We start from the raw sequence: 12,013 nt of genomic DNA on the forward strand, positions 1-12,013 counted from the left end.
CCAGAAATTGAACCAGGTCTCCTGCATTGCAGGTGGATTCTATACCAGCTGAGCTAACAGCGAAGCCCTGAAGGGACTTTTTCTCTCTGCTGAACGGATGTACTGGGTCATAAGAGATGTCTTGAAATCAGTTTCTAGGCTGCTGAGAAGAGACATCTTAGAGAAACAGAGCAGTAACTGCTAAGCAGAATGCCACTCTGGGCAAAACTTCCAGGGTGCTCTGGCTAGGCCTGCATGGGACTAATTCCATTTGCAGAGAGAACAGCTGAGTCTGCAAGAGAGTCTCTTCAGTGTCAGGTGGTCCCTGGGAAGGACCCCCACCCCAGCCCAGTCGAAGAAGACTGGGCGAGGTCTCAAGCCAGGCCCTTCTCTCCCCCTCAGTCCTTCTTCCACACGGTCCTGGAGAACAGCCCGCACTGCGACACCATGGTGGACAACAATCTGCGCATCACCAACTGGAACCGCAAGCTGGGCTGTAAGTGCCAGTACAAGCACATCGTGGACTGGTGCGGCTGCTCCCCCAATGACTTCAAGCCGCAGGATTTCCACCGCTTCCAGGTGAGCTGCCCACCCAGCCCACCTGCTTGTGCCTTCCAGCCAGCATCTGCAGGTGTCCAAGACAGCCCTGCAGCTCATCACATCCCACACACTCCCACCCCAGCTGTTGATGATAACCATAACAACATCCACAATAGCCAACACTTACTGATCACTAACACCACGCAAGGGACCATCTAACCGCTTGGCCTGTGTCGACTCATTTACTCCACAACAGCCTCAGAAGACAGATAGACACAGAGATAGATTATTTTAGAGATAGGGAAACTGAGGGAGAGAGAGATCAAAAACTTTATGCAAGGTCACACAGCCCAACATATCTGTTTTCAAAGGCTGTACTTGCATCCATTTCTCTATGCTGCCTTTTGATCAGAATCTCCCCAAATATTTGTTTAAAATACATTTCTGGGTACAAACTTGGTTAGAGTGCAGAGTTTCTCAACCTCAGCACTCTTAACATCGTGGCTGAATAATTCTGTGTTAGGGTGGAGGGATGTAGGATGTTTAAGCAGCATCCCTGGCCTCCGCCCGCTAGATTCCAGAAGCACCCCACCCTCCACTGTGACAACCAGGATGTCACTGTTTAATGTCCCCATGGGGATCCAGTAGCACCCTGCAGACATGACATCCAGGAATGTCTTCAGATATCACCAGATATCCACCGGGGGCAAACACATCCCCAGTCGAGAGCTTCTGATCTCCAGTGAGGCTCAGGAATTTTTATTTTTAATGTAGCAGACTTAGGGAAGTTCTGATGAGCAGCCAGGTTTACAAACCACCGTGCTCTGTGAACTTAAAGGAGTAACAAGAAGAAAATTGCTTGCCATCGCAGGTATCTCTGCAGGGCCCAGCAGTTCATGCTCTGGGGAGAGGAGAGGCAGAAGGGTGGCCAGTGTCCATCTGCTTCCCATGAGCCCCAAGGGTGCCTTGGACCCAGACCTATTCAGGATGGCAACCTCTTTCCATCCCACGTGAGCACGCCTCCTGCTCCCTCCAGGCCAGCACCCTGAATTCTTCCTCTTCTCCTCCTCCCCATGCCCAGCCTCAGCTGCCCAGAGCATACATTCACAGGCCACTCTGAGGTCACTAGAGCTACCACGTGGAGATGATATGCTGCTCCCCAAACCGCTAACTTGGAGTGATGGAGGGTGTTGGGGGCAGGGACAAGAATGCCAGGCTGATTACCCAATCCAAAGTGTCCCTACTGCCTCACTCTGGCACATAACTGAACCACGAGAGGACCGAAACTGCCCCCATGGAGCTTCCAGCCTCTTAGCCCAGCTCCTCGGAGTGTGGTCTGTAGAACAGCAGCATCAGCATCACCAGGGAGCTTGTTAGAGATGCAGAATCTCTGCTGCTCCTGGCCTGCTGAGTCAGAATCTGCATTTTAACAAGATCCCCAGGCAACAGGGAGGCTGTTCTGTTTGAGAAGCATGGGGTTGGGGTCTTCTGTGTTCCAGGCTATGTGCCAGGTTCTCTGCAGGCGTTGTCTTCACTGGGTAGAAATCATCTCCATTGTGCAGGTGGGGAAACCAAGGCACAAGAGGGGACTTACTTGTCCATGGACATGCAGTAGTGGAGTGGTAGGGTGGGAGGTCCCACACGGGTGTTTCCAGGTCCAGGCCTGAGCTTTTTCCACCAGACCCTGCTGCCAACCTGATTCCATGCCTGGTGGAATGTAGAATACACAGCGGGTTTTGTCCCATCATTCATATTCCCTCAAGGTTCCCACCTAACGCCTTTCACCCATGTAAGCAGTTACTGCAATGAGTATTCTTTAGGCCTGTTTTTGGTGGAAGACTGAAAGCTACCCAGGGGCCTCCTCAAACCCATGTTAATTGAGGTTGGGTGAACTTGGGTGACATTTTAGCTCCATTGTCTGTGCATAAAGGGTCTGCTGAGCAGAAAGGGGTGGCAAGGGGAATATTTGACCTGTTCAAAGCGGGACAAAAGAAACAGAACAATTCCCTCTTTTGTAGAGGATCAGCTTTCACCCTCATTGCAAAGGACCTTCATCATTTAGAGCAAGGAGATAGGGCAATTCTTGAGTGCACTGCCCCTCCTGGGCCACTCCAGAGCAGCAGCAGTTGTATTCCAGTCCCAGCATCCTGGGGACATTGTGGTCCCTGATAAAGATGAGCTAACATAGAGACCGAGTCACATGCTCACAGCTCTTCAATTCACAGCAAACAAAGATCAAGAATGTTTCTCAACGTCCAGACTCAAGAAACTGCTGCCTGTAAGGAACTCTGAGTTCTTACGGAAATAACTCCAAGGATGAGAACTATAAACATAGAAACGTGCTTTTTAGGAGCTCCAGGTATGATCAGAGACTCTTAGGAGGAAAAAGGAGGCTGCCCTGCCATTTACTCTGGTGCTCTGCCTCCAGAAAGTGAAGACTTAGAAGTCCCTGTAGTAGACTTAAAGGCATAGTGATAACAGTCTCATAATAGCTGCTAACACTGTGTGTCAGATTCTATGCTAAGTACCTATATTATTATTATACCCATTTTAAGGACTGGAAAAACTGAGGCCCTGGATAACTTCCCCAAAGACATATATAGCTAGAGAGACATAGAGTGGGAATTTGAACCCACATGTTCTGGCTCTTTTTAATGCTCCTATAAGGGAACTGAGCTAACCCCTCGACTGCAGAGAAAGGGTAGGGGTGGGTGTCCCAGGTGTCTGTGAAGCAGAGAGCAGATGGGATATTCCAAAACATTAACAAGAGTTTTTGTTATTGGGGCTTCAGATTCACTTGACTAGCAGTGTGATCCTAAGATGATATAGTCAATAGAATTTGGGTTTTAGAGTCATCTGGGTTTGAATCTTATGACTGTGTGTTTGTACATTATCCCTTCCCTTCTCTAAGTTGAGTTTCCTCATCTGTAAAATAGGAATCATAGCACCCGCTTTGCAGAGTTATTGGGAGGATTAGAGATAATGACAAAATGCAATGCTCTACGTATCGTATATGCTCAGTTTTTATTGTCATTATTGTTGCTCTTAATGCATTGAAGTGAGAACAATGCTAGACTTAAATGAAGGTCAAAATTTGCACAAGATCACAGGCCCCTCAAAGGAAGGGTCTGTGGTTTAGTTGTTTCCATAGCCCTAGACTAGAGGTCAGCAAGCTACAGCCCCTGGGCTGCTCCAGCCCGCTCCCTGTTTTTGTAAATGACTTGTTTCTGGAGCACAGCCACAGACCCATTCATTTTCCAGTTTGTCTATGGCTGCTTTCACACTCTGACAGCAGAGCTGAGTAGTTGCAAAGCTGGAAATATTTATTATCTGCCATTTTGCTGAAAAGGTTTATTGATCTTGCCCCAGACCATGGTTTAAAACCTGGTAGATAACAAGTGCTCAGTACTTCACTTCTCTAACCCATGACCCTGGATCTGAATCCTGGCTCTCGCATTACCTTACTGTGTGACCTTAGATAAGTCCCTTTCCCTCTTACGCATTCAGCTCCTTTGAAAATTTTGTTTACATAAGTAGCCCTCAAAGATGTAGCATAATCACCTGGGAGCCTTTTTTTTTTTTTCTATACAGATTCCTAAACCTCATCTTCAGAGATATTGACTCAGTCTGTCTGGAGAAGGACTCCGGAATCTGAATATTTTAAGGCTGTTTAGGCGACTGATCTGCAGCCAGCTCAGATGTCATTTGCCTTGTCCTCACACCCTAGTGAGCAAACGAATCACCTTTGAAGCCTGTTAAGTGTACAGATTTCTAAGCCTCACTTCCAGGGATTCTGATCAGTAAATCCAGGGTGTTCCCTCTGAGTCTGTAAGTCAATTATAATGCCCAGGAGACAGTAGGGAGTGGTAGGGGTTGTGGTGAGCCACAAGGCCCATACCCATCTAAAGGGACAGCCGCTATTCAGTTTTAACTATGTGTTATGATGCAGGAACGTAGTCCTACCGTTGCCAGATCATTTCTTTTTCAAGAGAAGCCAAAAGTTTCCATGAACTCTTCCACTTATAAAATGTTGCCAGTTAATTCAATTTTAAAACATTCTTCCGGACAACTAAAATACTTCTGTAGGCGGTATTTGCCCTAGACCTCCAGCTAAATGATTTCTGAGATCCCTCCCAACTATAACCATCTAAGATGTAATTATTTCACAGATATTTAAATGAAGCTGACTTCCGTGTCCCTCATTGCTTTCAATGCTTTACAAATATTAACTCGTTCAATCCTAAAACCCTTTTGACAGATGAGGAAACTGAGAACAGAGAGGGCAGTAGGTGTCTGAATGGTGATGTGGATCCAGACAGGCTGGGACCGCAGAGCTCGCCTCCTCCATCCCCACCTCCCCCATCCCACTGGTTGACTCAGCTCTCTTTATCCCACGAGCACAGCAGACAGCCCGGCCCACCTTCTTTGCCCGCAAGTTTGAAGCTGTGGTGAATCAGGAAATCATCGGGCAGCTGGACTATTACCTGTATGGCAACTACCCCGCGGGCACCCCGGGCCTCCGCTCCTACTGGGAGAACGTCTACGACGAGCCCGACGGGATCCACAGCCTGAGTGACGTCACGCTGACTTTGTACCACTCCTTCTCCCGCCTGGGCCTCCGTCGGGCCGAGGCGTCGCTGCGCGCCCCCGGGGAGAGCAGCTGCAGGTGAGCCGGGAGGGGCGGGGTGACCAGGGACGAGGGACAGCCCTCCTCTGCGGGGGCTGCGGCTGCACCCCACGCGTCTCCCGAACAGTCAGCCACGCGGACTTCCCAGCGTTCAGAACATTTCCTGTCTAAGCCCTCATAACCCTTTTTACCTTCTCAGAATAGCAGATCTAATATTTACCTACTTATTTCCTTTCTGTGGACTCATTCTTTAAAAAAAAAAAAATTATTTGGCTATACCGGATGTTAGTTGCAGGCATGCATTATCTTTCAATTGTGGCATGTGGAATCTGGGCTTCCCTGGTGGCTCAGACAGTAAAGAATCTGCCTTCAGTGCAGACTCCATCCCTGGGTCGGGAAGATCCCCTGGAGAAGGGAATGGCTACCCACTCCAGTATTCTTGCCTGGAGAATTCCATGGATAGAGGAGCCTGGTGGTGTACAGTACATGGGGTCACAAAGAGTTGGACACGACTGAGCAACTCACACACACTCGCACACACACACACACACGCACACACACGCAGGATCTAGTTCCACCAGGAATCAAACCCAAGCCCCCTGCATTGGGAGCATGGAATCTTAACCACTGGACCACCAGGGAAGTCCTACCTTTCTGTGGACTCATTCTTTAGGCTAAATATACATATTTTAGAAGAAAGCTTTATGCACCATATTAGATAGTTCTGTTTGTTTTAAATGGAAAGTAATCATGAAAATACCGAACATTTTTGTTTTATTTTTTGTTTTAGAAAATGTCAGATATATACCAAATGGAGAGAAAAATGAAATCCCATCTCCCATCGTCAGCTCTAGTGATTACCGACTCCCAGCCAGTGCAGTTTCATCTCTGCCTTCACCCACCTTCCCCCTCCTCCCAGATCAGTTTGATTGAAGCAAATCCCATAAACATTTCATGTGTCTCTGAAAATTGACTCCTTCCTAAAACACAACCATACTATCTTTGTCAGACCTGAGAACATAACCAGTAACATCATGGAAGGCAGAACCATTATTTAAAACGTTCATGTAACCTTTAGACGGAGAAGGCAATGGCACCCCACTCCAGTACTCTTGCCTGGAAAATCCCATGGACGGAGGAGCCTGGTAGGCTGCGGTCCATGGGGTCGCTAAGAGTTGGACACGACTGAGCGACTTCACTTTCACTTTCCACTTTCATGCACTGGAGAAGGAAATGGCAAGCCACTCCAGTGTTCTTGCCTGGAGAATCCCAGGGACGGGAGCCTAGTGGGCTGCCGTCTATGGGGTCGCACAGAGTCGGACACGACTGAAGCGACTTAGCAGCAGCAGTAGCAGCAACCTTTAGAATCATCTCATCTACCACTGGTGGGTACTAGTTGATACTTCAGGAAAGAATGTTCTAGAATATTTGGAAAGAAGAGGGAAGGTGGGGAAAGGATTCAACATCACCCCCACCTCCCCTGCTTTTCCCTAAGCCTACCAAACCCTTTTAATTTGGGGCTGCTTCTCTTCCTCTTCAGCAATATGCATTGCAGATATTTCATAATTGCAAGGATTACGTGTCCTGTTTCTTTCGCTCAGCATTGTAATATTAGCCCCTCCTCTCCTTGCTCCTCTGCAGCTTTCCATAATGATAATGACCCTTTTTAATGCCGCTGGTATTCCATTGAGTAGAAATTCCAGAGTTTGCTTAATCCAGCCCTTTCCTGTTGCCATTGTTCTGATGAATATCTTTTTGCAGAAAGCCTTTTTTTTTTCCATTCTCCTTTCTGATTATTTTCTGAGGATGGACTCCCAGAAGTGCCTCCAATCAACTCTCCTTCTCTTTCTTGTTCTGCCTCTGCCTCCTCCTCTCACCTTCCTCTTTAACCAACAAAGAAAAAATTATTAGCATCAGTCTTTCTCCTCTGAGCCTTCTACGTGTCCCTCCTTGCCCTGCTCTTCCTTCCTCTCAAGAACGGAAGGGGGACAAGAAAGGAACTATTTTGTTCTACAAAACTCTGAAAACATGGAAGGTTTTCCTGACTGGGACCCCATGCAGATCAGCTGGGTTTCCACATGCCTGCAACAATTTTCTCCTCAGCCTTCTCTCTCCTCTACCTGCAGGTCCTGATTTAGTTTAAAAGAAGACCAGAATGGGTTAGAAACCCAGAACCTGCCATTTGAACTCCACTCTTACTAGCTATTGGCCTTGGACAAGTCTTGAACCTCCCTAAGCCTCAGTTTCCTCATCTGTAAAATGGGAATAATAATAAGCCTTACAGCATAAGGTGTTGTTAGGTTTAAAGGGGATAATCCTCTAAAACTACTTTATTAGTCATGTATTATTATTATCATTATTCCCATTTTAACAGTATTTTATATCTGAAGTGCTTTAGTAAATGCTTATGCCATTGTTGATATTTAGTTTCCAGTATTCTTAAGATGCAGCTGTGTGAGCTACTTGCTCCATCACTGGTCATATGAACTGTCTGTCAGTTCCTCTGTGCTGTCCTTTGTTGACTGTCCCCACTCAATCCACCTTTTCTGAGGCTTCCAGGGTCATCTCAGGTGCCATGTCCTCTGTGAAGCTGGCTAAGAGCTTCCCCAGTAGCCCACCCCTCACCTTTCCTCATTTGAAAGCAGATTTTCCTTTAACACCCCCATTGCTAGTAACAGCAGTGCCTCAGGTCAAGGTCATCAGTGAGGATCAAGGTCATCAGTGAATGTCTTTTCCTCCCTGCTAGTCCAGGGGCAGAATCCCTGTCCCAGGAGCCACAGTATATGGCCCCAGGAGATGACACACGGCCTGGTGCTTGGAAGGCAAATATCGTTTCAAGAGTAGTTTTAATCCCAGGTTTCATAGCATTTGTAAGGTAAATAATCTTAGATGAAATTTTGAAAGACACCTCCAAGTGATTTATGATTGCTGAAGTTTTCTTCTGCTATTTGTTTTGGGATTAAGCAAGCCATCACATTGCCTCAGGCCTGGAATCCTTTGGCTTCTACTTCATTTTTTATTATAATGGAACCCCTGTGCCTTGCTGTGGGCAAAGCCAATATATTTATTAATACAAGCCTAAAAATAAATCAGGACAAAGGACCCTTATCCCAAAAGGCAAAAGACAGTAAATTCCTACCCCAGAGCTATCTGGGGAAAAAAGTAGAAACTTTATTTCAAAAATCTCATTTTCTCTGGACATTTCATACAGATTGTGGCTTTCTAGTCTATAGTATACACTTTTATAAAAAAAATGTTTATTGATTTTTTTTGTCATTAGAAGATAACATTTATTCATTGCAGAAAATTTCAAAATGGCAGATGGAGGGAACAAGAAAATGAAAGTTTGCTTGAGAGTCCCTTTCAGAGATAAGGATGTCAGTGTTTTATTACAGGTCCTCAAATTCAAATGTGATCTAGGGCCAGGAGGGAAGCATGTGTCCTTAGCTAAGGATGGACTGATCCTATGGACCAGGGGCCCCCAGGGTCCTGGTGCTGAATTCCAGCACATCCTTGCCCTGTGGAAATGTACACTTGGAGCTACCAATCACATCTCCTGATTTTTTCAGACAAATTAGAAATCCACATTTTTGTGTGAGCTTCCCAAATTTTTTAATGCCCACCTCATTTAAATAAGAAATAAAAACACCTTTGGGCCAAGCAAATGCACCAGAGGCATGGTTTAGGTTCTATTGTGTCGCATCTGACATCCTCTATTGCATGTAGTTACAACTCTCCTCTCAGTTTTAGTTACTTAATTACCATATACAGTCTAGAGTCCATACCAAGGGACTTTGTGTTCAGTTCTGGTTTCCGGTTCCCTAGATGTATCTTAGAAGCAAAGGGTTCAAGAGAATATCCTTCTAGAATCTTCACTCAAACCTTAAGTATCGATTGAGCATCTACCATGTGGCAGGCTGTGTGTTAGGCACTGGGCACTCAGCCATGACCCAGACAGACCAGGCCCCAAGCTCAAGGTCCTCCCATTCTAGTGTGAAGACAAGCAGTACCCCAGCTCACAGCAACAAGAACAAAAGTCTCTAAAGATAAATGCTCTGCAGTGAGGATAAGCTCAAGTAACAGCAGTGAGTTGGTGACTTAAGAGTCAGCAGTCAAGGAAGATCTCTCTGAGATGGTAACATTTAGCCAAAAAGATAAGACAGAGCCCACCATGCAATCAGTAGAGGAAAAGAGTATCCCCAGCAGAGAGAATGTCCCGTGCAAAGGCCCTGGGCTAGAAGTGAGCTTAGGGTGTTCAAGACTTCAAAATAAGGTCCACGTGGCTAGAAGGTGGTGAATTGGGACAAAGGTAAACAAAATGAGGCTAGAGAAAGAGGCAGGACCTTGTAGACCAGCTAAGGAGGTTGGGTTTTATCCAAGCATAAGCAGAGCCCCTTGTGGTATTTAAGGAAGGGATGACAGATATGGCTACTCTGAGAATCCATTACAGCAGACAAAAGAAGGAGGAAGTTAAGTAAGGCAGCTCCAGCAAAAGTCCAGATAAGACATGATGGTGGCTTGGACCAGGATGCTGGCCATGCATAGGACAGTAGAGAATGGATTCAGGTGGAGAAAACAGGATTTCTTGGAAGAAGGAACAGGGGCAATGCAAGGTTAACTCCTGGGTTTCTTGACCATCACTTATTTACCTGACCCCTTAGCAGCATCCCATACAACCGACTGCCCCCTTCTGGAAACACTTGCTTCTTTTGACTTCCATGGTAATAATTTCTCCTGCTTTTCTTCAACTTTCACTAGTCCACCCACCTTCCAGAACGAGCCCTGACAGTGTATTATTTATCCATTGTAATAATGTCACATAACAAACTAGCCCCAAGTCGGTGTTTAGAAACAATAAGCATTTACAGAGCCTTCAAGCTTGCACATGAGCTGAGCAGTATTCCTAGGCTCTGCTGGCATCTCTTCCACTTCTGTAGCCAGGGGCAGGTCAGAAGGGAGGCTCTGTTGCCCTTGGCTGGGAGTTGTTGGTGGGTCTAGGAAGGCTTCGGCTGGGATACCTGGGGTGGCTCAGCTCTGCTCCAAACATCTCACCTTCCCACGTGTTAGCCCACCTGTGCTCTCACAGTGATCACAGAGGAGCAAGAGAGGGGATGGAAAATGTGCAAGCCTACCTGGGATCCGGGCTCAGAACTGGCACCATACCTCATCTCCTGCTGGCCAAGCAGGTTTGAGAAGGGGGAAATAGACTCACCTCACTGGTGCAAGGAAACCCACCAAGTCACGTGGGAAAGAGACAGAAGTGACAATTTGGGGACATCAATGCAGGCAACCCCAGGACACTTTCACAGCACCATCTATGCTGTCTCCACAAGGAGACATTTAAGTTTAAATGAACTCAAATTTAAAGTGCGGTCCCTCAACCACACCAGCCATACGTCAAGAGCTCTGTCATCAGCAGTGGTTAGGGTTACTGGGCTGGATGGTGCAGATGTAGAACATTCCATCGTGGCAGCAAGTTCTGCAGCACAGGGAGGGGTTTTCTGCTTCCAAAGTCCAGACCCAAGTGGACCTGCGAGGGCCGGGAATGTGCGGTGAGCAGTCTGAAGACGGGGCAGGTCTTTTTGCTCAGAGCCCCGGAGGCACCTGATAACAAGGCAGTGATTTCAGGAGATGCATAACACAGGAAGGCAGCTTCCCTGTTATAATCAGAGGTAAAGACTTAAACTCCAGGGCAGGACCAGAGGGAAGGCAGTGAGCGGGACAGTGATTTGTGGAATGCTGGAACCAGAAGCATCCTGTAAGTGCCCTGCACCTCACACAGTGCAGAAGCCGGCAGCTTTTCATTTTACAGCTGGGAAGGACAGAGACCTAGGCTTGTCCACGCTCGTCCTTCCTTCTCTGTCTGTTCTCCCCCCTCCTCCTCTGGGCATCTGTTTAGCTTCCCTGACCCTTTCAGCCCCTTTGTGGATCAAAGACCTGCATCTTAAAACATGCTATTTGTCTATGTATGTATTTATCTCAGATTGGCAATACTTTTTAAGCATCCTACCCAGTGCATTGGTGAAAAGGACGGTGAGAGTGTAAATCGGAACAACCTTTCTGATAAACTTACACAGCAGACATCAAGAGCCTCTTGGAGATTAGAGAGGGAGAAAGATGTTTCCCAAAACATTTTTGCTCAAGGATGCTTACCGCAGCATTGTTTAGAATGGCAAAAAAAAAAAAATTAGAAACAAGTTGAACACTCAATGATGGGGAACTTTCCCTGTTTATAAAACTATATTTTGGTATTATAGTTCCATGTCACGGTATTACATACACTGGAATAATGTATACACACACAAAAAAATCGTGCTTTCAGAGACTATTCAAAGACATGATAATGATCAGGAAATACGATGAAGCAAAACCAGGATAGAGCCAGTGTGTATATTATGATCCCAGCTATAGAGAATTTATGTAAATATGTGCATAGAAAATAAGGCTGAAAGGAAATATGTCATGATGACATTGTTGGCACACCATTGTTGCTTCTCAGTACCCAGCACCGGAGGATCACTGAATATATCTGTGAATTGACATCATCTACCCCTGATGCTGGGAAAGATTGAAGGCAAAAGGACAATGGGGCAGCAGAGGATGAGACAGTTAGATAACATCAATGGACCCAATGGACGTGAACTTGAGCAAACTCTGGGAGGTAGAGGAGGACAGGGAAGCCTGGCATGCTGCAGTCCCTGGGGTTGCGCAGAGTTGGACACAACTTGTTAGTTAGCTGTTGTTAGCAACTGAAGGACAGCAACATGGAAGAAGCATCCAAAGTAGGCATTTTTATTTTCATAATTGTGCTTTCATACAGTCGGTATGTTTTACACGTATGATCAGCAGAAAAGTTATTGTTAATAG

The 12,013-nt window shown here is 46.4% G+C and overlaps 1 protein-coding gene across 1 annotated transcript in view; it reads left to right on the top strand.

Annotated features, from left to right (window-relative positions):
• The window catches only part of XYLT1 (xylosyltransferase 1), a 352,297-nt gene that overhangs the window by 318,920 nt on the left and 21,364 nt on the right, over positions 1-12,013 (top strand). Inside the window, exons 8-9 of the mRNA XM_002698037.6 lie at positions 382-558; positions 4,923-5,185. Coding sequence (XP_002698083.1) covers positions 382-558; positions 4,923-5,185 — 440 coding nt within the window. The remainder of the gene's footprint in view (positions 1-381; positions 559-4,922; positions 5,186-12,013) is intronic.

This window comes from Bos taurus, chromosome 25 (genome assembly GCF_002263795.3).
Source record: "Bos taurus isolate L1 Dominette 01449 registration number 42190680 breed Hereford chromosome 25, ARS-UCD2.0, whole genome shotgun sequence".
In the NCBI taxonomy this organism is placed as follows: Eukaryota; Metazoa; Chordata; class Mammalia; order Artiodactyla; family Bovidae; genus Bos; species Bos taurus.